General features: G+C 42.4%; 1 protein-coding gene across 1 annotated transcript; it reads right to left on the bottom strand.

The window, feature by feature from the left end:
• Nucleotides 1-142: 142 nt before the first annotated feature.
• LOC124015690 (transmembrane protein 184B-like) lies at nucleotides 143-26,513 on the bottom strand. The gene is made up of 9 exons (XM_046331094.1): nucleotides 26,076-26,513; nucleotides 19,130-19,357; nucleotides 15,810-15,975; nucleotides 12,966-13,056; nucleotides 12,594-12,669; nucleotides 7,078-7,169; nucleotides 6,684-6,853; nucleotides 6,348-6,554; nucleotides 143-2,472 (listed from the first exon to the last, which is right to left on the bottom strand). The coding sequence occupies exons 2-9, from the start codon at nucleotides 19,355-19,357 to the stop codon at nucleotides 2,234-2,236; spliced, it is 1,269 nt and encodes a 422-aa protein (XP_046187050.1). The 5' UTR covers nucleotides 26,076-26,513; the 3' UTR covers nucleotides 143-2,233.
• Nucleotides 26,514-27,969: the final 1,456 nt, after the last annotated feature.

Here is a 27,969-nt window from a genome sequence, read left to right as displayed (position 1 = left end):
CCACTCCTTTATTGGGGGGTGTCTTGCTAATTGCCTATAATTTCCACCTGTTGTCTAGTCTATTTGCACAACAGCATGTGCAATTTGTCAATCAGTGTTGCTTCCTAAGTGGACAGTTTGATTTCACAGAAGTGTGATTGACTTGGAGTTACATTGTGTTGTTTAAGTGTTTCCTTTATTTTTTTGAGCAGTGTATATATGCACATCCAACTTATCAGGTACAGGACAGAAGAACATATCAAAGTCAAAAGGAATGTGTGCAACTCTGGTATGCTCCCATGGTGATTTAATCAGATGCACAATAAAGACAAAGTTTCAATCAGAGTTGGATCTTCGTCAGATTGACCCGAGTTGCGGACATTCCCCTTTTCTTGCATATATGAACTACACATTGACACATCCAGCCCAAAACGGGAGGTTTATAAAATACTTACGTAGTGGCCAAAGTCCCGAAACATCTCTTTCATCGTTTATTTTACATGAGTGCAAAATGTGACAAGCAACCAAATAAACCAGAATTCAGTAATAGACACTAGTTACACTACATCTCAGTGATCACATTATACCCAGCTCTACATCTGTTTCTGCTTTCCTAGTAAAGGCAGCAATAATTGGCACATGATGTTATGAAAAAAGTGATTACACAATTTCCCTGGCTTAAATGCAGTTCAAAATGATAGGGTAGATGGTGTCCCTCCCTATCACAATTTGTCACAAACAGAAACAAAATATATTATATATTTTCTAATGACATGTAACCAACTTAAATAGCAAACTGATCTGCAGAAATCACTGAAAACACATTGTTAATACTACATAGCTTATTTACAATATTTCAACTTATCAAACTTTGTCATTAAGCTAAACATAACAGCAGACATGTCTTAAAATTTAGAACATTGAGACCAAATTACACTCCATAATTCAACATTTAAACCAATCAAACAATTGCTGTACAAATGTTGTCTTCAGTGAGTTGAAAGGAACAATAATACGAACCTCAGAAACTATAAAAGTTTCTACTCAAACCATTTACAATACTGCAAATGTTTTTTTTTTTGGGAGTGGGGGTTAACATTGTAGAGCTCTGCTGAATTATACACTAATCCATGTTGAGAAAATTAATGAGAATTACCACAACCCTCCAAATTGGTGGGAGTCAACCTTATCCTCCAATTTGTCTGTGGCATGTTAGATACAAAGGATTTCAAAGCGCCAAAGTCTAGAGTTTGAAGTTCCTGCTCCAAAGTCAGTTGTGTCTTTGAAAAAAGAATTCAGTTCGTCGGGAGACCCAACAGAGGACTGCTGAGCAAATACTTCAAACACGCAAATGCAAGAGATGGTCCTTGAAGTGTCAGAGCCAGCCATGACGGGCACAATTCCTGGGTTCCCTCCTGAAGTCGTACATTAATCAGCTCCTATTTGAAACTCACATGAATCAGAGAGAGCGGAGAACATACTTCAGCGGCCACAGAAGAGCTCAGTCACTGCTACGATAGAGACCGAATCAGGATCTGGAAAATTACCAAAATAAAAATTGCATCACTACCGGCCTTGTCTGAAACGGTTCAGCAGACAGGCTTTTTCCCCATCGTATCATGATTAGCAAGGCAGAAACAAAAATTATCTCATCACATAAGGTTATTCAAATCTTCATTCTGTCCCCTTCTTGATCTTACCTGCAGGAATTACTCATTAAATGAACTGTCCAGTGAAAATCTAACTTTTAAAAGTTCATAATCTGTTAACTTGTACCCAAATAATGTTCTGATGAACACATCAATTGGAGAAAAACACTTCAAACTTGTATTTCAAACAGACCGCTTAAAACATGCTTGCCATTTCCTCATAGATGATGATGTCATCCTCCTCAGCTGGCCAATCGACTATCTACTCGCATTAGTATTTTTACCTCACCATTCTATTGTTGGTGTACGCTGACACCATCCCAACACATAAAAACTGCGTAATTAAACATTTTTGGAAGGAAAACTTTCACAAATGTTGTAATTAATTATATATAGATCATATTTCATAGAAATCTGGAAACACTGGGCAGTTACTTTAAAACCAGGACTAAAGTAAAGAGTTCATCTTAAAAAGGAAATGAAAGAAGATGAAAATGAACCACATGGACAGATGCCAGGTCTGACAGTGGGATATGCGGTGCCAGTGTTGTCCTGGGTGTGGTGAGGAAACAAAGACATGGATACTCGTGGTGGTGGGCGACTCCTTAGAATTCGTCATCAGAGATAATCAGCAGGACTTTGTCAGATTTCTTGGAGCTCTTGCTGCTGCCGCCTGTGCCTGCCTTGCCGTTGTTCTGGCTGGGCTGTACCACCTCCTGGGTGGACTGCTGGGTGTACTGCTGGTAGGCTGGGGAGAAGTTGTGGATGGCATCCTGGACCATGTCCCCAGGGTTCATCGTCTCCTTCAGACCACTGGAGATGCTCTGCATGGGGGCGATGTTGTCTAGAAGAACACAAGACACATTTTGACATGGTCATTTCACTTGTTTATAGGACATAACTTTGATCTGAATATCAAACCACAGAAAATGCAAGATACAACATGAGAAATACTAGAGTAGTTACGCTTATGAAAACTAAATTAATCCGTTGCTAACAGACTCATTAGGAAAAACTCCCTGGTCCAGAATTACAGTCGATACGAATCTCACTAACGCAAATTCATTGGTTTTAAGTCTGTGCTCAGTCCTTGTGCCCAGTGTCCCACCACATGAGGACCTCTTGTTCGTGTTCCTCTATTCTCAGTGTTGATGGATGAGAGCCTAGAGAGATGACAGGGAGTCTGCAGCAATTCAGTGGGAGTGAGGAAGATGCTTCCTCTCCTCTGTCTACCTTCCCAGTCACTTCCCCGGCTGAGCTCCTCCAGCTGTGGGCCAGGCTGATACTTGACCCTATAATACCAGGGTGTCTCATCCAACGTCCTGGGAGCAGTCCGGTGCAGACAGAACCAACGCAGCCTTCTGTTTCAGGGTCAGGGACAGTGCAGTCTAGGCCAGGTCTCTGGAGGGAAGGCGGCACGGCGGAGCATTCCGCTGTGCTTCAGGGTCAGAGTCGTGGTTAGGCATGCTCTCCTGAGCTTCTCCTCACAGCTGGCCTGTTTTGCAACAAGGGCTGTGGCTGGCCTCAGTCAAGGTTGGAGGACAGCCTGGAGGTATATAAGCCTCCCAAACCTCCACAGACACTGAAAACACCTTCACACGGATGACCTTCTGACACTTCCCAGCACAGTGAGGGTTGGACGGGGCTGTGACTCTACAACTCTCAGCAGCTATATCAAAAGGCAAAACTAGTCTTAATGGGAATCCTTCTGGTTCAGGTAATGTTTATGCAGTCCAGTCACATACTATAGCACTGAATTATGACCTTTGAATTGGTGCTTTGGTAAGAAAGAACAACTCCGTGGGGCATATACAAAATGTAGCCCCAACACCATGCATCCCTTTGAGGGACAATTTACTTTCAAACCCATACTTTTGGAGCCTCCTCAGAGAATAATCTGGCTTCAGCTGCGTTACATTTACAAGTTTAGACCACAATAAAAAACTAATTTGCTGCTTAACATTCTGCAGCTATGTTATCATTAGTTTTAAATTAATATCAACTATAGAAAATGAATAATACATTTTGTGCACGAGCATGAATGCCGAACATGGGAGAAATCCTCAATTCATTTTGATCACTTGGCAAGATGGAGAAAGAATACTTTTACCGGTCAAATGTAATGGACATGGAAACATTTCACACTTAATCAGCATTTAGCAATTCCTTTTCTTTCTGCACGTTTGTCTCCTATAGCCCAAGGCCTCAGCAGGACTGCTGTTGCAGGAGGGAACAAGGTGAGATGAGTGATATCTCCGCAGAAGGCTTTTCCCTTGGTCTCCATTTGTCTTCTGCTCATGTGAAAGGTATTGACGTCAGAGTGGTACCGCTAGTTCCTGCGATTAAGCGTATCGAGGCTATGAAATGCTCTTTCTATAGTGTGCTGGGCTAGCAACTTTCCTATGAGCAGTGAGTAATGATGAACACCCTGAAGACCATTCCTCTGCTGACCTCAGGCCTGCCTGGTTCACACTGTTCACTCTGGCCACTTCTCTCTGATGCGTTTCCCATTCCCTGTTTACAGCCAGGGAATGGGACTGAAAACTGCATTGTCACCTACAGGTAACTTCTAAAATACAGGAAACACTTGAGTAAATGGGGGATACAAAGTATATTGAAAGCAGTTGCTTCCACACAGGTGTGGTTCCTGAGATAACTTATTAATTATCATCCCATTATTTTGTCTACCATGGCTCGGTGACTTTGAAAAAGGGGTCTCAAAGGAGCATAAAGGGTTTAAAAGTGTGTGGGGTGACTATATCACAAACCAATTGAATACTTACGGGGAAATTCTGCAGCAGACAGTGTGAGCCATATGTTTGGAACATCGAATTGCGAAGAAATAACAGTATAGCGTCGCAATACATACAGAATCGTGAGAATTGCAATCATACAGTATCTGCACCCAAGTAGGTTGATAGTATCGTATCGTATCTGGCAATTCCCAGCCCTCCTAATGACCATTTCATCAGCTCCAACAGATACAGTTGAAGTCAGAAGTCTACAAAAGCCTTAGCCAAACACATTCAAACTCAGTTTTTCTCAATTCCTGATATTTAATCCTAGTAAGAACTCCCTGTCTTAGGTCAGATAGGATCCCACTTCATTTTAAGAATGTGAAATGTCAGAATAATTGTAGAGATAATGATTGATTTCAGCTTTTATTTCTTTCATCACATTCCCAGTGGGTCAGAAGTTTACGTACACTCAATTAGTATTTGGTAGCATTGCCTTTAAATTGTTTAACTTGGGTCTAACGTTCTGGGTAGCCTTCCATAAGCTTCCCATAATAAGTTGGGTGAATTTTGGCCCATTGCTCCTGACAGAGCTGGTGTAACTGAGTCAGGTTTGTAGGCCTACTTGCTTGCAAACATATTTCAGTTGCATGGTCAGCTGCATGGTCCCATGGTGTTTATACTTCAATACTATTGCTTGTACATATGAAAGTGGTACCTTCAGGCGTTTGGAAATTGCTCTCAAGGATGATCCAGACTTGTGGAGGTCTACAATTTATTTTCTGATGGCTTGGCTGATTTCTTTTGATTTTCTCATGATATCATGCAAAGAGGCACTGAGTTTGAAGGTAAGGCCTTAAAATACATCCACAGGTACACCTCCAATTGACTCAAATTATGCCAATTAGCCTATCAGAAGATTCTAAAGCCATGACATCAGTCAACTTAGTATATGTAAACTTTGTCGTAGCAGAATCAGAATTAGTTCGGTAACATTGATAAATAAGATGTTTTTATCTACTGTCATAAATATGCTTATGTGGGAAAGTCACTTGGGGCCCAGAGAGGGGAGAGGTCAGGCTTGTCTTCATATGTGAACGTATCTGTTAAACCATGTGAAGGGATGATCGAGGGGGAAACAATTATCTCTTGGCTCCACAATGTCTGTGTGCTAGTCACTCCCTACTTTTTCCATTTGGGGGAAGAGTATGGCCATGTCTGGAACCATTGTATGTCCCCTCTGATGTTGCCCTTATCTTGACCTAGAGGCTCACTCTCCTCTCCGTGAGCTTGTCCAGGAGGGGTTGTATTTGAGATGGGAGTATCTAGAATTGACAATTGATATATGTCATTGGATGACGTAATATTTTGGTAGTATGTTGTACCAAGAACGAGATAAAAACTTTGTTTAGGAGACCAAGCTGAACGATAATTTATAGCTAATGCTGTCTGGCTATGGGATACTCCTCTCTCAAGTAAAAGTCTTCCTTTGTGCAGTTTTCCTAAGACATGTGGTTCGTCATTGCAAGTTGGGAGGGGTGGATCTTTGCTGTAAAAGATCTCAGTTGCCATTTTGTAAGCACTCTCAGAATTCATTTATAGACACTGAATTTATCTGAGAGTCAAAGGGCTATGGTGAAGCTCATATCATTAAAAGATGGATTTTAAAGTATAACTCTGACTTGTGTGTGGTTTGTAAACTCTCCTTTCACTTAATAATACAGGAAATTACCACGACAACTTCTGACCCACTGGAATTGATACAATATATTAGAAGTGAAATAATCTGTCTAAACAATTGTTGGAAAAATTACTTGTGTCATGCACAAAGTAGATGTCCTAACCAACTTGCCAAAAGTATAGTTTGTTAACAAGAAATTTGTGGAGTTGTTGAAAAACTAGTTTTAATGACTCCAACCTAAGTGCATGTAAACGTCCGACTTCAACTGTACCTCCCCTCTCTATGGTGTAGAAGTGCAGTTACCGTGTGTCCCTGGCAGTTCGTTCTCCTTCTCCCGGTACACGGTGCAGGTAAAGGCGTAACGCAGGGCGATAGCAGCGAAGAACATCTCGATGCAGGTGATGAAGTTCTGCCAGCCTGCTGCCACTGTGCCTGCCCCCACCTCCTGGCCGTCGATAAACAGGGCGTTAGGGATGACCCCACAGCGCTCCAGGATGGCCAGCACCATACCTAAATGACAAAAGACAACACCTGCATGTGCTACTCCAGTCTAATGTATCAATTACAATGTATTTTGTAGACTTTTCCAACCCCATCAGGGTTTGAATCTGTTGATATTAAGTCAAGGGACCAACGCACCCTGCCAGAAGGACAGGAAGATGACAGATTTGATGGTCAGGAATTTGAGCACAGGTTCATAAGGCCTCAGCAGGTCACTGGTAGCGAAGAAGAAGAGGAAGAGAGCGTACAGGGCCAGGCTGACAGAGATGTTGTAGATGATGGTGATGTAGAGGTATCCTCCATTCACACTGCAGAAGGGAACAGGATCAATACAGACATGTTAGTGGGGATCTATGTACATTCACTTTCTGAATTTCCATCCAAATGTGTGTATTACTCAATACTCGTATTGTAAATATCAATGTCTAATACTTTAAACAGCAAAATGTAAACAGCAAAACCACACAATGAGTAGTGCGAGCATGCGAAGGGAAGTTGAATGGGTGAAATGGAATGAAAAGGTTGTGCTCACTTAAAGTCTCCATCATGATATTTGCCAAAGGCCTGCAGGAGGATGGTGATGACGGCCATGATGGGTTTGACGACACAGAACTGAAGAGTGGCCTGCATGACATCAATACAGTATGGGACATGCATTGAACACAGACACAAAACAAGGAACAATGCAGGTGACAGCTACTTCATGCTAGTTATTGGGTTTGAAAGGTAGCCAACTGTACATCTTCAAACACGGAGTAATCTATGAAATGAATTAACATTTTGTGGAAATTGTGTCTATAAATTTGCAATGTATTTTGTTAATATACTATGTTAAAAATATCTCAAATATCCATGTGCTGCTTATGCATGTGCAAAATATATATATAAAAATATATATATATGCTCGTGCTGCTAGGCGACCTAAACTGGAACATGCTTAACACCCCAGCCATCCTACAATCTAAGCTTGATGCCCTCAATCTCACAGAAATGATCAATGATCCTACCGGGTATCACCCCAAAGCCATGAACACGGGCACCCTCATAGATATCATCCTAACCAACTTCCCCTCTAAATACACCTCTGCTGTTTTCAACCAAGATCTCAGCGATCACTGCCTCATTGCCTGCATCCGTAATGGGTCAGCGGTCAAAAGACCTCCACTCATCACTGTCAAATGCTCCCTGAAACACTTCAGAGAGCAGGCCTTTCTAATCGACCTGGCCGGGGTATCCTGGAAGGATATTGACCTCATCCCGTCAGTAGAGGATGCCTGGTTATTTAAAAAAAGCCTTCCTCACCATCTTAAATAAGCATGCCCCATTCAAGAAATTTAGAACCAGGAACAGATATAGCCCTTGGTTCTCTCCAGACCTAACTGCCCTTAACCAACAAAAACATCCTATGGCGTTCGGCATTAGCATCGAACAGCTCCCGTGATATGCAACTTTTCAGGGAAGTTAGAAACCAATATGCATAGGCAGTTAGAAAAGCCAAGGCTAGCCTTTTCAAGCAGAAATTTGCTTCCTGCAACACAAACTCAAAAAAAGTTCTGGGACACTGTTAAGTCCATGGAGAATAAGAACACCTCCTCGCAGCTGCCCACTGCACTGAAGATAGGAAATACTGTCACCACCGATAAATCCACTATAATTGAGATTTTCAAAAAGCATTTTTCTATAGCTGGCCATGCTTTCCACCTGGCTACCCCTACCCCAGTCAACAGCACTGTACCCCCCCCCCCCCCCCACAGCAACTCGCCCAAGCCTTCCCCATTTATCCTTCTCCCAAATCCAGTCAGCTGATGTTCTGAAAGAGCTGCAAAATCTGGCCCCTACAAATCAGCCGGGCAAGACAATCTGGGCCCTCTCTTTCTAAAATTGATCTGCCGAAATTGTTGCAACCCTATTACTAGCCTGTTCAACCTCTCGTGTTGTCTGAGATTCCCAATGATTGGAAAGCAGCTGCGGTCATCCCCCTCTTCAAAGGGGGGGAGGCACTCTTGACTCAAACTGCTACAGACCTATATCTATCCTACCCTGCCTTTCTAAGGTCTTCGAAAGCCAAGTTAACAAACAGATCACCGACCATTTCGAATCCCAGCATACCTTCTCCGCTATGCAATCTGGTTTCAGAGCCGGTCATGGGTGCACCTCAGCTACGCTCAAGGTCCTAGCCGTATTCATTGACCCGACCAAGGCTTTCGACTCTGTCAATCACCACATCCTCATCGGCAGACTCGACAGCCTTGGTTTCTCAAATGATTGCTCGCCTGGTTTACCAACTACTTCTCTGATAGAGTTCAGTGTGTCAAATCGGAGGGCCTGTTATCTGGACTCTATGGGGTCTCTATGGGGGTGCCACAGGGTTAAATTCTTGGACCGACTCTCTTCTCTGTATACATCAATGATGTTGCTCTTGCTGCTGGTGAGTCTCTGATCCACCTCTACGCTGACGACACCATTCTGTATACTTCTGGCCCTTCTTTGGACACTGTGTTAACAACCCTCCAGGCGAGCTTCAATGCCATACAACTCTCCTTCCATGGCCTCCAATTGCTCTTAAATACAAGTAGAACTAAATGCATACTCTTCAACCGATCGCTGCCTGCACCTGCCCGCCCGTCCAACATCACTACTCTGGACGGTTCTGACTTAGAATATGTGGACAACTACAAATACCTAGGTGTCTGGTTAGACTGTAAACTCTCCTTCCAGACTCACATTAAACATCTCCAATCCAAAATTTAATCTAGAATCGGCTTCCTATATCGCAACAAAGCATCCTTCACTCATCCTGCAAAACATACCATCGTAAAAAACTGACCATCCTACCGATCCTCGACTTCGGTGATGTCATTTACAAAATAGCCTCCAATATCCTACTCAATAAATTGGATGCAGTCTATCGCAGTGCCATCCGTTTTGTCACCAAAGCCCCATATACTACCCACCACTGCGACCTGTACTCTCGTTGGCTGGCCCTCGCTTCATACTCGTCGCCAAACCCACTGGCTACAAGACCCTGCTAGGTAAAGTCCCCCTTATCTCAGCTCGCTGGTCACCATAGCAGCACCCATCTGTAGCACGCGCTCCAGCAGGTATATCTCTCTGGTCACCCCCAAAACAAATTCTTCCTTTGGCCACCTCTCCTTCCAGTTCTCTGCTGCCAATGACTGGAACTAACTACAAAAATCTCTGAAACTGGAAACACTTAGTGGGGCAAAAAAGTATTTAGTCAGCCACCAATTGTGCAAGTTCTCCCACTTAAAAAGATGAGAGAGGCCTGTAATTTTCATCAAAGGTACACTTCAACTATGACAGACAAAATGAGAAACAATATTCCAGAAAATCACATTGTAGGAGTTATGAATTTATTTGCAAATTATGGTGGAAAATAAGTATTTGGTCACCTACAAACAAGCAAGATTTCTGGCTCTCACAGACCTCTAAAAACTTCTTTAAAAGGCTCCTCTGTCCTCCACTCGTTACCTGTATTAATGGCACCTGTTTGAACTTGTTATCAGTATAAAAGACACGTGTCCACAACATCAAACAGTCACACTCCAAACTCCACTATGGCCAAGACCAAAGAGCTGTCAAAGGACACCAGAAACAAAATTGTAGACCTGCACCAGGCTGGGAAGACTGAATCTGCAATAGGTAAGCAGCTTGGTTTGAAGAAATCAACTGTGGGAGCAATTATTAGGAAATGGAAGACATACAAGACTACAAGACCACTGATAATCTCCTTCGATCTGGGGCTCCACACAAGATCTCACCCCGTGGGGTCAAAATGATCACAAGAACGGTGAGCAAAAATCCCAGAACCACACAGGGGGACCTAGTGAATGACCTGCAGAGAGCTGTGACCAAAGTAACAAAGCCTACCATCAGTAACACACTATGCCGCCAGGGACTCAAAATCCTGCAGTGCCAGATGTGTCCCCCTGCTTAAGTCAGTACATGTCCAGGCCCGTCTGAAGTTTGCTAGAGAGCATTTGGATGATCCAGAAGAAGATTGGGAGAATGTCATATGGTCAGATGAAACCAAAATATAACTTTTTGGTAAAAACTCAACTTGCTGTGTTTGGAGGACATGTTTGGAAGAATGCCGAGTTGCATCCAAAGAACACCATACCTACTATGAAGCATGGGGGTGGAAACATCAGGCTTTGGGGCTGTTTTTCTGCAAAGGGTCCAGGACGACTGATCCGTGTAAGGGAAAGAATGAATGGGGCCATGAATGGGGCCATGTATCGTGAGATTTTGAGTGAGATTTTCCATGCCCTTCTATCAGCAAGGGCATTGAAGATGAAACGTGGCTGGGTCTTTCAGCATGACAATGATCCCAAACACACCGCCCGGGCAACGAAGGAGTGGCTTCGTAAGAAGCATTTCAAGGTCCTGGAGTGGCCTAGCCAGTCTCCAGATCTCAACCCCATAGAAACTCTTTGGAGGGAGTTGAAATTCCGTGTTGCCCAGCATCAGCCCCAAAACATCACTGTTCTAGAGGAGATCTGCATGGAGGAATGGGCCAAAATACCAGCAACAGTGTGTGAAAACCTCGTGAAGACTTACAGAAAACATTTGACCTCTGTCATTGCCAACAAAGGGTATATAACAAAGTATTGAGATAAACTTTTGTTATTGACAAAATACTTATTTTCCACCATAATTGGCAAATAAATTCATTAAAAATCCTACAATGTGATTTTCTGGATTCCCCCCCCCTCATTTTGTCTGTCATAGTTGAAGTGTACCTATGATGAAGGTTACAGACCTCTCATCTTTTTAAGTGGGAGAACTTGCACAATTGGTGGCTGACTAAATACTTTTTTGCCCCACTGTATCGCCCCCACTAGCTTTAAGCACCAGCTGTCAGAGCAGCTCACAGATTACTGCACCTGTACATAGCCCATCTATAATTTAGCCCAAACAACTACCTCTCTCCCTACTGTATTTATTTATTTTGCACCCCATTATTTCTCTCTACCTTGCACATTCTTCCACTGCAAATGTACCATTCCATTGTTTTACTTGCTATATTGTATTTACTTCGCCACAATGGATTTTTTTATTTTTGCCTTTACCTCCGGTATCTCACCTCATTTGCTCACATTGTATATAGACCTATTTTTCTACTGTATGTTTGTTGTACTCCATGTGTAACTCTGTGTTGTTGTATGTGTCGAACTGCTTTGCTTTATCTTGGCCAGGTCGCAATTGTAAATGAGGACTTGTTCTCAACTTGCCTACCTGGATAAATAAAAGGTGAAATAAAAAAACATGTATTGACATTATGCCAAAACAATGTACTGTCTGAAGTAATGTTAAAGTACACTAAGGGACATGTTATTTAGTTTCAAGGGTCAGTAGTTTTCCTTACTGGGGCTACCTGCAGACCTTTAAATGAGAAATGATATAGCAACTTTAGGACAGGCTGGTGCTTTTAGATTAGAGGTCCTCCTCTTGAAACCCGGAGTAATCTCTAAATGCAGTTATTGATCCCATTCCCTCCAACTTGTCATCTCACAGAGCCAGAGCAGATATATTTATATCCCTTTCAACTCTGCTACCAGAGGGAAGAGAACAGCAAGGTTGTGCTTTGAAACCAGCCAACATAGGGGTCCAGCCAGAACATGCAGAGTGTTAATCAGCTCCCTTTTCTCGACGTCTATTCGCTGTTCAGAGGACATACCTTTCAGATCCAATTGCCATCAGGGTAAGACTCAGAGCACAGACTGCATCCCCAAGACACTATGGGGACAGTCTCAAGCTGACAGCTCATGTTATTTCTCTGTGCTTATTACAGAGCTGCTTTTACCTGTTCTCAGAGTGCTTTCATTTCCCTTTTTAACCAGTCAACCTTATCCTCTAAAAAGTGGACAGCCAATTATAATGGCTGTCATTTCGCAATAGAGGAGCGATCTTGGTTTAAAAAAAAGTTTAAAACGAGGTGACATTAAAATAACAAATCACAATTTCCTATTTCCATATTTTCAGAGTGCTTTCATCACCCAAGCAGGGAGGGAGATGGAAACTCACCTGTTTACAGAATCTTAAAAAGCCAATAGAGTAGCTTATTCCACCTAAGCAGCAGGTACCATACATACAGCTCGACCTGGGAATGATAGAAAATGTGTGGTCACAAATGTATGCTGGCTGTGAATGTGTACCAGATTTAAAGACATCATTCTAGTGTCCAAAATACAAGACAGCATTATCCTTGAAGTCAGACTACCTTAAAACAAGATCAAGAAGTTAATTCGAGGAAATGACAGACTGACCCTGGGTGACTGCAATGCTTGCAATATTAACTGAAAATCCCCAACATTCTGGGTGGGTTTTAGAAAGCTACCTGCATAGCTTGTAGTATGAGACCATGGTATGGGGGATGGGACTGGGAGGAGCACTCACTCAATGGACTTCCCTCGGATCTCGGACATGATGGCACTCTCTCCCCCGAGGTACTCAAAGGACAGGCTTAGGAAGTTGTAAATCACAAATGCTGTCATGGAGAGAAGGGACAAAGTCACCCACATACATTCCTGTACATTATGATGGAATGTTGTTTACAACACGGACACTAGGTTGTGCAAGTGGGGGTCATTTTCAAAAACAACAATTCGACGTCACGGGTCAGCCCGTTTGAAGATGGAATCCGTAGGGGGGGGGGGGGGGGGGACAGCACCACTGGCCGCCCCACCACCATGGTTATTGTTACTGAGCTGAGGAGCGTCGTGCAGCATGGTAAAACATTTTTGCAGTAGATATTGTGCTCTACAGTGCGTGCAATGATGTTGTAATATCACAAACGGGTGTGGCTGTTTTACCATTAACTCTTTACACAGGTGGGAATTAGCCTACATGGATAGGGCTACATGGATAGGGCTACATGGATAGGGCTACATTTCTTTCAGAAGAAATATGAAATGCATAACCATGGTAGCAACTGAAAGGGAACAGTTTAGAGATAAAGGGGAAATTATTTACGCCAAAAGGTGAGGAAACAACAGTTCACCTGACAACACTGAATCCAAAACATCACACTGTTGATTTGATGTGCATTTGACATTTACTGTACTTTTCACCGCATCTGTTGATTCCGAAATCTGAAAACACTCTAGATTACAGTCAGTAACACGATGAGAATATTCCTGGAAAATGTCGGGTAGGAGCAACATAAGGAAGGGAAAAAAAGACGAGGGTTTGAGTGAGAGGTCCAAGTGGCTACACACCTCTCCAACGTGTGCACAAGTCATTTCAATGCATTTTTATGACTCAAAGAAGAGTCTTCCACTGTAAAGGTGCTTTACGATCTCCTGGCTGGTCCGTTGAGGAATTAGAGCAAGCATACTTTTAGTTGTTTTGTTTGGAACACAACCCTGTCATCACTCAATTACTGTTGTCGTTTACACAATTCTAAAAATAGACCATTGCAAATCTCAATCTGGGTCAGGTGAGCATCATTTGAAAGCTTGTCCTATTGCCAACATGACTAGCTAAATTCTAAAATGCGATCTTACAGTTTCAGGCCGTCACAATGCAATTACAGGGAAACGGATGGTCTTTTTGGGGCACATAGAAAGGAGTCGTGCGCATTCAGGTGCGTCGTCTTCACAGTAGACAAACATAGGCTCATTCTGTTCACAATAACCCTGGGTATGTCATCATGTAACTGTACATTAAACGTGGTGATCATAGACGTCGACACTGTATGTGACATGAGTTTTATGACATGGAAATGCGAAGTGCACATTTGGACTCGCAGGCGTTTGGCTTGCTTGTATGACACCAAAGCGGCATTTATTATAATCCTCAACTTCCCAACTTTCAAAATACATAGAGATCTCTTCATTGACAGCACTTCCCTCACTCAGACAACAGCAAAAAAGACGGCTAAAGTCATCCAATTAGGGGGAGGGATGGGAGTGACAGCTTGTCACGTGTGGTGCTCGAGCGCGGATGTCAGTCAGAACCCATACAGCACTGAAGTGCATGTACAGCGTGTTACTGTACAGCCAATGCCTTCCAATTTAGCCGTTTATTAGTGCCCAAATCTGCCATTTCGACCCGAGTGTAAAGGGCTACCGATTCCAGCGAATCTCAGTAAATATTCATGTTCTGTCTATGTAAATCATTCATGATAAACATGGATTTGGAAGAATTTGTAATATTTGTAATATTGTGGGCCAGATTGTGATGATAGCACTGTAGAGATCTCACATCCTAATTTAGAAGCTGTGGAAACTGAAATTATATTTTGGTGAAGAGGGTTTCGCTTGATAAATAATCGTATTTTTCACCAATCAATGTTTTCTCCCCACTGCTAAGAGGTTTAGGATGGTTCGCTGTCCTCCAAATCCTTCCTAAGCCTTGGATGCTATTTCAGGAGGGGTTTAAAAAAAAGCGAATGCAGGTTACACTCTCAAGTATCAGGGGCACAGAGTTTCACACAGTGCTTTAGCCCTGGCCATGCTGACTCGATGCAATGCAACAGTTAAAAACAGCGTCTGAAACCAGGTTAAAGAGCAATCTCCGCCACCAATCATAAACTTGTCTCAAACACTAAATTAATCTGGTCAATAATGTATGTGAAATACTAATAGTTTTGTCCATATATCAAATTACACTTAAACAATTCTGCATGTGATTCACCTCTGCCATTGTTAAAGTACTACAGTCTTTTCTTATTGCTTCGGTACATAATGACTATTAAAAGAAAGGATTTTCAGAGTACAATTTATGAGACATCAATCATTTAGAATGTGAAGAATAGCTATGAGTAAGATGAACATTTCCTTTGTGTTTGAATAAAATAAAAAAAACTCTTAACTAGTTTAGAATGATCTCAACTAAAGTACATCCCTTTTCCACCTTTTCAAAGAATAGAATACAAAAACCACTAAGAATAAGAGGAAAAAAGACAGGTCTGAAAGTCTACACGCCCTGGAAACAGAACACCATGAACAATAGAGCCTTTCTGCCCATAGGGAAGAATTGACAGGTGAGGAAAAACCGGTTGGACCAGTCCGTTTTCGCTGCAATCCTTCTAGCCATAAAATGTTTTTTTTTCCCCAGAACTCATAATAGGTCTACCGTCAGTCTAAATGTCATTACTGGCCAGACAGAACCCGCCCGGTGTCGGACTACTGCCGACTGTACAGGTGCTTATAGAGTAAACCGCTGTCAGGGCGCTGGCTGAGATATGAGGCAACAGCGAAAGGGAGGAGAAGGGTGGGGTGGTTGGTTTTACCGTACCTTCATAACAGTCTCGGACGGAGTCAAAGTAGACATAGTACTGGTCGTTGCTGATGAAGAGCAGGCTGAGCCAGGAGTCGAACGCATAGATTGGCACGATGAAAAGAATGCGAATGATGTAGCGCTGCTCGTTAGGGACTGTGTAGGACCTCAGGTGTGTGTAGATCTTGAAAACACAGAATCAAAACAAAAATAGTTAGTAAAATAAACAAGATTACTTACTAGGCAAAAATGCATTGAGGTATTCAAATCCCAGTTTCAGCCCCATGACCAACCATTATGAATAATTGAGCTAAACCTGACGAGCAGTTTTAGGGGGCCAGTGCTTCAAAGAGATGGGTTCTTATGAATAAACGGCACTTCCTTAGAACCCTCTCAAAGCACGATTTGGCTATCACACAGGGCCCAACAGGCTTTAGAAGGACAGCATTACAGCATTGACTAAAATATATATATATATATATATATATATATAAAAAGGACAGTGTCTGTAGATTTGGGGTCGAGAGGTAAGAAGAAGATAAAGGAGGGTAAAAATGAAAACCCAGAAAGATAACACTGCATAATTGGGGTAACAAGGTGAGCGGAATGAATTTCTGCTGATCAAGACAAAAGCTTGACTGAAAAGTGAACGTCTGAGTTATAGGATCAACTCTCCTAGAGATGTGTTACACAGACTTTTTTTTTACACTTGGGAGGGAGAACAGAAGGAAGTAGAGGGGTGTGCACTGCTTCAAAACTTGTGTCTCAGACGGTTGAATTTGATTGAACTCCTCAACTTCACCGAATCATTTTCAAACATAATGCAGAATGTGAATGCTAAATGGCGTGGCATGATTCCCAATTCTAGGAACCAACATTTTTTCAGAATTGGAGTCAAGGCCATGGGGTGAAGGAAAGTTCAGAACATCCATTACATAATTCAGTTTGTGAAGCACATAATCAACTACATATTTTCAGGGGCAAATGCCAAATGAAACTAAAAGCTCATAATCTAGTGATCCATCGTGTACAGTACACCAGCAATGGTCAGAGTTGAGCATTGCAGTTTGATCCTTTTCAAGTGGTGCACCCTGGCATTTCTTGACTTCAGGTCCACTCACACAGACTCATGCAACACGATTAAATGGCCATTAGAGGTGGCACATTAGAGGCTGGCCAGTGCCAGGGCGTGATGCATGTGGCTCTCCTGAGAAGTGAAGTGAAGCAGGCTGCAGACTGATGTCCTCCATTTCCCCTGAATGGATGGTGGAAAGACCGCGGTCCTCCAGGCTCCATAATGCTGAGCTGACAGGCAGACAGACAGACAAAGAGCTGTGCCCTGGGTAATGACTCTGCTCCAGCCTGACTCAGACTCAATGCCCTTCTGTCTTAGTTGAGCAGTAGCCCAAGTCCATCGCCCAGCTAATTTCAGTTGGTCTGTGAACGGCGTATAACTCTACCTCATAACACTCCCCAGCCCGCCCCTGGCACTGACAGCTGTGACACACCAAACATCCATGTTGGAATGAGAAAGTGTGTGGAGTGTCTCGCGTTCATACCAAGCAGTGTCCGTGAGAAAGTTAGAGGGGCGCGCACTGAGCACGACAGCTCTATACAGAACACCCAGACAGAATGAGAAGACCACACATCACACTGACTACAGTGTGATATTATGACCCTCCTCTCTCCCTGACAAGCTGCCCCGGGAAGTGGGAGGTCTGAACAGTGTAGTGTGTCAGAGAACATCAGTAACACTCCATAGCACTGTAACACCTGGTGCTTTGGACCACAGTGAGCAGACTGGGACATCTAAGGTCAGCATCGACCAGCATACAGTGTTAGTATGCAGATTGGGAGAGGAGGAGAACTCTCCGGAGACAGTCTTATGGAGGAAAATCTGATGATGCACCAGAATACTAAATAAAACCAATCCTGTCGGGGAGGCTGTTTTTAATCTCCCTCCATGCTTGCCTCATGCAACCCTGCAACTATCTCACGGGCCACATATGTTAATGGCTGGCCTGCTTCGATGGGGAGTGGATGGGAAAACAAACTACTCCAGAACTGAACAGATGGACAGAACGGGAGACTCCATAGAATGCCAAATTGGCACTTTTTTTTGCGTGTCGTGAAAAAAAAAAAATCTAATTTAAAAATGGTATAACTCCTTTTATGAACAATTTCAATTTTATAAAGACATGTTAAATCTAGTTTAAAAAAGGGTATCCTCGCTATACCAGAGGTATGCCTACTTCTGCTTGACGTATTTTCAGTAATAAAGTATGAGCTGATGATAATGTGAAACGCATCAGAAATGTTGCAACCAGCGTATAGAAAAGGTCAGCACATGAACCCTGGGGACAATAACACCATCATATTCCTATCTAGAAATATCGTGATCATCTAAATCTCCAACCAGAGCCAACACAGTGGGACTCCCTGGGGGCTTCCTGTCTATACAGCCGCTAAAGGTTGGATGGACCCATTCTCAGCAGCACTCGGGTTTATCGGTTCATCAGCACAACATGAGAAGAGACGGCTCGCTCCCCAATGCTGAGCAGCATAAAACACATGGGGCCTCTGCGGATTGCCCTTCGCAAAACGTGATCCTCTCCTTTTATTGCGAAGCTGGAAATGTGACCTCGACAACACCTGCACATCTCTGCTGATAATGCATGCCATTCAAAATGTACACCCTCTCTAGAGTTGATGAAACCCCAGTCTGATGATAAGGATCACCATTGTCTCTACTGAATTACAGCAAGGGACAGAGTAAATAGCAATAACTGAAGAAAAAACACCCTTCAGTAAGCCTATACTGAATGTGAATATAATCATGGTTAGGCCTTATTATGCTTGGCTAAAGTTATACAACTGCTCTGCCCAGCCATTTGATCGATGACGGCTCTGTTTGCATTGTGTCGTTATCAGTGGTAGTCACGGTTATCGGAAGCGCCCGCAAACAGCAACACTAATGGATAACCTAGTAACAATTAAGAAACACTGACACACTATGTCCAAACCGTCACTTTACAGATAGGAGCCAATTAACTTTCACACTCAGTCGTGCCTCTCAATGACGGAGAAAGTAGGTCTGGTCAACAACAGATACTGGATCAAATGTAGAAGTGAAAAACAAAATGTATCGTCTGGCTGGAGCCTTTGCCCTCTCGTAAAGGTGTAGACAACCCACAACACCTTCCTAGCTCCCATTACATATTTGCATTTGTATGCCTAGAAGCTGAGTGATACTGACAACGCCTGGAGCCATGCTTTTTGTTTTCTAGATTCACATCAAAACAAGTACAGAGGCAGACAACTGATATAATGTAACCTACCTGGTGGCAAGTGAGGAGCAGCGCTGACCAGACGAAGATCCCAGACAGAGCTTGAGCAGCAGTCGTATTCAAGAAGATATCGTGTGCCACAATAGTCCCATTCCCTGTTTGAATTATTGTCATGTTGGACATGTCTGACTTGTTAAGAACTGGAGACGCCAAACGTATCAGAGACTCATTTTGGGGGACCTCCGAGTCCATCGCCATCTCCTTTGCTGAGCTGTTCATCTGAAACAATAAAAAGTGTTGTTTGGGTAAATGAGGAAGCTTTAGGCCAGGGATGGACAACTAGTGGGCCGTTTTTTGTTGTTGAGTGGATAGTCAGCGGGCCGGAATATAATGACAAATCATTTCTAGACTTCAAATTGACCGCAAGAAGCCCAAACAGATACAATATTTGACTAAAACATAAATAATTTCAAACCTTGCTAACATTTGAAAATTATCACATACAGTTGAAGTCGGAAGTTTACATACACTTAGGTTGGAGTCATTAAAACTAGTTTTCAACCACTCCACAAATTTCTTGTTAACAAAAAATAGTTTTGGCAAGTTGGTTAGGACATCTACTTTGTGCATGACACAAGTAATTTTTCCAACAAATGATTACAGACAGATTATTTCACTTATAATTCAGAGTATCACAATTCCAGTGGGTCAAGTTTACATACACTAAGTTGACTGTGCCTTGGAAAATTCCAGAAAATGATGTCATTGCTTTAGAAGCTTCTGACAGGCTAATTTACATCATTTGGAGGTGTACCTATGGATTGGAGGTCAATTGGAGGTGTACCTGTGGATCTATTTCAAGGCCTACTTTCAAACTCGGTGCCTCTTTGCATGACATCATGGGAAATCAAAAGAAATCAGCCAAGACCTCAGAAAAAACAATCGTAGACCTCCACAAGTCTGGTTCATTTTGATAGCATTTTCCAAACGCCTGAAAGAACCATGTTCATCCCTACAAGCAATAGTACGCAAATCTAAACACCATTGGACCACGCAGGAAGGAGAAGCGTTCTGTCTCCTAGAGATGAACATACTTTGATGCGAAAAGTGCAACTCAAGCCCAGAACAACAGCAATGGACCTTGTGAAGATGCTGGAGGAAACAGGTACAAAAGTACTTATATCCACATTAAAACGAGTCCTATATCGACATAACCTGAAAGGCCGCCCAGCAAGGAAGAAGCCACTGCTCCAAAACCACCATAACAAATCCAGACTACGGTTTGCAACTACAAACCGGGGACAAATATATTACTTTTTGGAGAACTGTCCTCTGGTCTGATGAAACAAAAATAGAACTGTTTGGCCATAATCACCATCGTTATGTTTGGAGGAAGAAGGGGGAGACTAGCAAGAACACCATCCCAACCGTGAAGCACAGGGGTGGCGGCATCATGTTGTGGGGTGCTTTGCTGCAGGAGGGAATGGTGCACTTCACAAAATAGATGGCACCATGGGGAAGGGGAAATTATATGGATATATTGAAGCAACATCTCAAGACATCAGTCAGGAAGTTAAAGCTTGGTCGCAAATGGGTCTTCCAAATGGACAATGACCCGAAGCATACTTCCAAAGTTCTGGCAAAATGGCTTAAGGACAATAAAATCAAGGTATTGGAGTGGCCATCACAAAGCCCTGACCTCAATCCTATAGAATATTTGTGGGCAGAACTGAAAAAGCGTGTGCGAGCAAGGAGGCCTACAAACCTGACTAAGTTACACCAGCTCTGTCAGGAGGAATGGGCCAAAATTCACCCAACTTACTGTGGGAAGCTTATGGAAGGCTACCCAAAACATTTGACCCAAGTTACCCAATTTAAAGGCAATGCTACCAAACACTAACTGAGTGTATGTAAACGTCTGACCCACTAGGAATGTGATGAAAGAAATAAAAGCTTAAATAAAATAAAATCATTCTCTCTACTATGATTCTGACATTTCACATTCTTAAAATAAAGTGGTGATCCGAACTGACCTACGACAGGGAATTTTCACTTGGATTAATTGTCAGGAATTGTGAAAAACAATTTAAATGTACTTGGCTAAGGTGAATGTAAACTTCCGACTTCAACTGTACATCACTTGGATCTGATTTGCGGGGTGTTTTTACAGTCTTATGTCCCAAAAAATAAATAACATATATATAACTAACTAACTATATATATATATATATATATACACACACACAAAGTATTCAGACCCTCTCCTTTTTCCACATTTTGTTACGTTATAGCCGTATTCTACAATGGATTAAATTAAATAAATCTACACACAAAACCCAATAAGGACAAAGCAAAAACTTTTTTTTAATGTTTGCAAATGTATTAAATTAAAAACTGAAATACCTTATTTAAGTGAGTATTCAGTATTCTTTCCTATGAGACTAGAAATTGAACTCAAGTGCATCCCGATTCCATTAATCATCCATGAAATGTTGTTTCTACAACTTGATTGGAGTCCACCTGTGGTAAATTCAATTGATTGGACATGATTTGGAAAAAAAAGGCACACCTGTCTATATAAGGTCCCACAGTTGACAGTGCATGTCAGAGCAATAACCAAGCCATGAGGTCGAAAGAATGTTCCGTAGAGTGCCGAGACAGGATTGTGTTGAGGCACAGATCTAGGGAAAGGTACCAAAATATTTCTGCAGCATTGAAGGTCCCTAAGAACACAGTGGCCATCATTCTTAAATTGAAGAAGAGCTGGCCGCCGGCCAAACTGAGCATTCTGGGGAGAAAGGCCTTGGTCAGGGAGGTGACCAAGAACCTTCCAGAAGGAAAACCATCTTTGCAGCACTCCACCAACCAGGCCTTTATGGTAGAGTAGCCAGACGGAAGCCACTCCTCAGTAAAAGGTACATGACAGCCCGCTTGGAGTTCGCCAAAAGGCAACAAAAGACTCTCAGACCATGAGAAACAAGATTCTCTGGTTTGATGAAACCAAGATTGAACTCTTTGGCCTGAATGCCAAGCATCAAGTCTGGAGGAAACCTGGCACCAGGATCGAGGGAAAGATGAACAGAGCAAATTGCAATGAGACCCTTGATGAAAATCTGCTCCAGAGCGCTCAGGACCTCAGACTGAGGTGAAGGTTTACCTTCCTACAGGACAACAACCCTAAGTACACAGCCAAGACAACGCAGGAGTGGCTTCGGGACAAGTCTCCGAATATCCTTGAGTGGCCCAGCCAGAGCCCAGACTTGAACCCCATCTAACATCTCTGGAGAGACCTTAAAATAGCTGTGCAGCAACATCCCTATCCAACCTGACAGAGCTTGAGAGGACCTGCAGAGAAGAATGGGAGAAACTCCCCAAATACAGGTGTGCTAAGCTTGTAGTGTCATACCCAAGAAAACTTGCTGTAATTGCTGCCAAAACTGCTTTAAGAAAGCACTGAGAAAACAGTCTGAATACTTATGTAAATGTGATTTCTAATGCTTTGTCATTATGGGATATTGTGTGTAGATTGATGAAAAAAAAACACATTCATTTTTAGAATAAGGCTGTAACAATTTTTTGTTGGAAAAGGTCAAGGTGTCTGAATACTTTCCGAATGTACTGTATACCAGGGTCTGTATATATATATATACACGGAGGCCTGATTCACTCCGCCTCCTCAGAACAGTTGATGTTGAGATGTGTCTGTTACTTGAACTCTGGGAAGCATTTATTTGGGCTGCAATTTCTGAGGCTGGTAACTCTAATGAACTTATCCTCTGCAGCAGATGTAGCTCGGTCTTCCTTTCCTGTGGCGGTCCTCATGAGAACGAGTTTCATCATATCGCTTTATAGTTTTTGTGACAGCATTTCAAGAACTGTTTTGAGATTTTCCAGATTGAATGAACATCATGGCTTGTCGTTTCTCTTTGCTTATTTGAGCTGTTCTTGCCATAATATGGACTTGGTCTTTTACCAAATAGGGCCATCTTCTGTATACCACCCCTACCTTCTCACAACGCAATTCCACAAATGAACTTAACAAGGCACACCTGTTAATTGAAATGCATTCAAAGTGGGCCTCCAGGGTGGCGTAGTGGTTAAGGGTGCTCTGTCGCAACCGGCCGCGACCGGGAGGTCCGTGGGGCGACGCACAATTGGCCTAGCGTTGTCCGGGTTAGGGAGGGTTTGGCCGGTAGGGATATCTTTGTCTCATCGCGCACCAGCGACTCCTGTGGCGGGCCGGTCGCAGTGCACGCTCACCATGGTCGCCAGGTGCACGGTGTTTCCTCCGACACATTGGTGCGGCTGGCTTTCGGGTTGGATCTGCGCTGTGTTAAGAAGCAGTGTGGCTTGGTTGGGTTGTGTTTCGGAGGACGCATGACTTTCGACCTTCGTCTCTCCCGAGCCCGTATGGGATTTGTAGTGATGAGACAAGATAGTAGCTACTAACAATTGGATACCACAAAATTGGGAGAAAAAGGGGGTCAAATTGAAAAAAAAAAAATGAATTTTTAAAAAATGTAAAGAAAAATAAATGCATTCCAAGTGACTACCTAATGAAGCTGGTTGAAACAATGCCAAGAGTTTGCAAAGCTGTCATCAAGGCAAAGAATGCTACTTTGAAGAATCTGAAACATATTTTGATTTGTTAAACACTTTTTTGGTTACTATATGATTCCATATGTGTTATTTCATAGTTTTAATGTCGTCAATATTATTCTAAAATGTAAAAAATTAAATAAAAACCTTGAAAGAGTAACAAAAAATATAAACGCAACATGTAAAGTGTTGGCCCCATGCTTCATGAGCTGAAATAAACAATCCCCAAAAATGTTCAATACACACAAAAAGGTTATTTCTCTAAAATTGTGTGCACATTTGTTTACATCCATGTCAGTGAGCATTTCTCCTTTGCCAAAATAATCCATCCACCTGACAGGTGTGGCATATCAAGAAGCTGATTAAACAGCTAGATCATTACATAGGTGCATCTTGTGCTGGGGACAATAAATAGCCACAAAATGTAGTTGTCACACAAAACAATGCCAGATGTCTCAAGTTGAGGGAGCGTGTAGTTGGCCAGCTGACTGCAGAAATGTCCACTAGTGCTGTTGCCAGACAATGTAATGTTCATTTCTCTACCATAAGCCAACTCCGACATTGTCTTTGAGAATTTGGCCTCAAAAACGCAGAACACGTGTAACAACGCCAGCCCAGGACCCCCGTATCCTGCTTCTTCACCTGTGGATTTGTCAGGACAGCTGGTGAAATTGTGGGTTTTACATAACTGAAGAATTTCTGCACCAACTGTCAGAAACCGTCTCAGGGAAGATCACCTGCATGCTCGTCGTCCTCACCAGGGTCTTGACCTGATTGCAGTTGGCAAATGCTCACCTTTGATGGCCACTGGCATGCCGGAGAAGTGTGCTTTTCACTGAGGAATCCCGGTTTCTGTACAGGGCATATAGCAAACGGCGTGTATGGCGTTGTGTGGGCGAGTGGTTTGCTGGTGTCAATGTTGTGAACAGAGTGCCCCATGGTGGCGGTGGGGTTTTGGTATGGACAACAAACACAATTGCATTTTAATTGATGGCAATTTGAATGCAAAGAGATACCGTGACAAGATCCTCAGGCCCATTGTTGTGCCATTCATCCACCGCCATCACCTCATGTTTCAGCATGATAATTCACGGCCCCATGTCGCAAAGATCTGTACACAACTCCTGGAAGCTGAAAATATCCCCAGTTCTTCTATGGCCTGCATACTCACCAGACATGTCACCCATTGAGCATGTTTGGATGCTCTGAATGGATGTGCACGACAGCGTGTTCCAGTTCCTGCCAATATCCAGCAATTTTGCACAGCCATTGAAGAGGAGTGGGACAACATTCCACAGGCGACAATCAACTCTATGCAAAGGAGATGTGTCACACTGCATGGTTTTCTGATCCATGCCCCTCCCATTTTTTAAAGGTATCTGTGACCAATAGATTAGGGTCTAATGAATTTATTTCAACTGACTGATTTCCTTATATAAACTGAAATTGCTGCATGTTGCATTTATATTTTTGTTCAGTGTAAGCAGATAGAAATAAATAAATAAATAATAATAATAATAATAATAAATAAAGAATTTGGCCAGCAGGTCGCAAGTTGGGGAACCCTGCTCTAGGCTCAGTTGTGGAAAAAGTATGCGATTATCATACTTGAGTCAAAGTAAATATACCTAAATAGAAAATGACTCAAGTAAAAGTCACCCAGTCAAATACTACTTGAGTAAAAGTATAAATCATTTCAAATTCCTTCTATTAAGGAAACCAGAAGGTACCCCCCCCCCCCAAAACACTACTTAAATTGCACTTTAAAGTATTGTTACACCACTGTCTAGGCTACATACATATTGGAAAACATTTTAAATTTCCTAAACATTTGCATGACTGAATCAGGGCTGCTGGTTTATGAAAAAGCGTAGGTTCTATGAGCTGCGAACTTCTTAATAACAAAACAAAAACTATAAGATCACAATTACAGTATAAAATACCATAAAACACTTGTCGATCAGATCCAAGTGATTTTAATTTGGGAACGCTGTTCAAAAATGTTCCCACGCATAATAGAGATATATATTTGATCGTATACAAATGTGGACAAGGGTTGAAATGATTATGTTTTAGTCTTCTTGCGGCGAATTTGCTATCTACAAATGATTTGTAATTGTGTTCCGGTGTTCTGGCAGAGGGGAGATTTTCGGCACAACACCCGCCCATGACCACCCGCTCAAGAAAAAAAATCGTTCCGCGGCTGAATCTACAGTAGTTGATGATCCCTGTGATAGGCCTATGTGAATTATTTAAAAGAAAAACATCCACGGCCTTAATAATCTGTCTGGGAAACCTGTTACATGGGAAAGTCATAGCCTACACACATTTTGTCCAAACAAATATTTGTTATTATTTAGTTATATGTAGGCTACATAGGTAAAATACAGAGGTTTACCTTAGCGGTCTGTAGACTCGATGGCCTTGACCTAACGTTACTGGTATATCCACATTGAGCGAAATAGACTTCAAATGGAACGGAGGGGGTGAAATTCGTGCCGTTTCTCAAAAATACATTCGGACTGGAATAATTAATAGAAATAAAGACGAGTTAGCTGATGTTATCGAATACCATTACCAATGAGCTTGCTATGAGAAATGGCTTCCCTTCAAAAGGTAAGAACGAAGGACTCAATACTTCCTTGTTGTGAAGACAGGTGTAATACGAGTTCACAGAGGCGGTGACTCAGGCAGTGTAGGTTATTCGAATAAAGGAGGATATGGGCCTATGTTTTAATTAATGTTCTAATAAAAGCGACACAGATAATATCAAATATATCCTCTTTGTCCCTTCTCAATAAACTGCAACATCAGTGATTTATTCATTGCGCTGTTTCAAAACGTTTCGTCGCAACAGAAACCGTTTTAAGCCAAAGGAAAAGGTTTTGCAACGAAAACGAGTTTCAATTGGACAAATTCAGATAGGTCCCTCCCAGTTTCGTTCCGTTCGCTCTGTTTGCTTCCGTTTGGTTCTTAAACGGTAAACGGTTTCCGTTGCCAGACTAATGAATACACCCCAGGTAAACATTCAGGTGGAACATGGACGTAGAAGCGGTCATCGTCATGTGACATAACCATAGGCCGAGTGGCATATACACCCTTTGCATGTCCATCTAGTCGTGTGTGTATCTAATAAGTGAGAACTATGTGGTTACACGTGGTCTGTGGTTTTGAGGCTAGTTGGACATTACCAAATTCTCTGGGATTTTTTTTTATATTTCAGCTCATGAAACAACACTTTACATTGAAAACATATATAAACGCAACATGTAGTGTTGGGTACCATGTTTAAGGGTCTGAAAAAAGACATCCCAAAAATGCTCCATACCAACAAAAAGCTTATTTCTCTTCAATTTTGGGCACAACCCTGTTATTGAGCATTTCTCCATTGCCAAAGTGTGACAAATCAAGTAGCTGATTAAACAATATGATCATTACACAGATGCACCTTGTGCTGGGGACAATAAAAGGCCACTTTAAAATGTGCACTCAACACAATGCAACAGATGTCTCAAGTTCAGGGAGTGTGCAATTGGCATGTTGACAGCAGGAATGTCCACCAGAGATGTTGCCAGAGAATTGAATGTTAATTGCTCTACTATAAGCTGCCTACAACGTCATTTTAGAGAATTTGGCAGTATGTTCAGCCGGGCTCACAACCGCAGACTACGTGTAACCACGCCAGCCCAGGACCTTCACATTCGGCTTCTTCACCTGCATGATCGTCTGAGGGGTGAGGGAGTTGCTGAGGACTATTTCTGTCTGTAATAAAGCCTTTTGTGGGGAAAAACTATTTTTTTATTGGCTTATTTTGCCAATAATTGGGCAAAAGATCAGAATTGGGGACATCAGTGTAAATGAGCCTCCCGCGTGGCACAGGGGTCGAAGGCACCACATCTCAGTGCAAAAGGCAACACTACAGTCTCTGGTTTGAATCCAGGTTGTATCACATCCAGCCGTGATTGGGAGTCCCATAGGGTGGTGCACAATTGGCCCAGCGTAGCCCGGGTTTGGCTGTCATTGTGGGAAGAAAATATTCTTAACTAGGTTGCCTAGTTACATAAAGATTACATTTAAAAAATCTTGACCCCTTGACTTTTTCCACATTTTGTTAGGTTACAGCCCTATTCTAAAATGGATTACATTTTTTAAAATCCTCAGCAATCTAGACAATACCCCATAACGACAAATCAAAAACAGTTTAGAAATTTTAGCAAATGTATTAAAAATAAATATAAATGCCTTATTTACATATAGTTGAAGTCGGAAGTTTACATACACCTTAGCCAAAT

The sequence above is a fragment of the Oncorhynchus gorbuscha genome, linkage group LG26 (genome assembly GCF_021184085.1).
Source record: "Oncorhynchus gorbuscha isolate QuinsamMale2020 ecotype Even-year linkage group LG26, OgorEven_v1.0, whole genome shotgun sequence".
Classification (NCBI taxonomy): Eukaryota; Metazoa; Chordata; class Actinopteri; order Salmoniformes; family Salmonidae; genus Oncorhynchus; species Oncorhynchus gorbuscha.
Note: the sequence above shows the minus strand (reverse complement) of the source record. Positions and strands in the feature narration are given on the sequence as shown.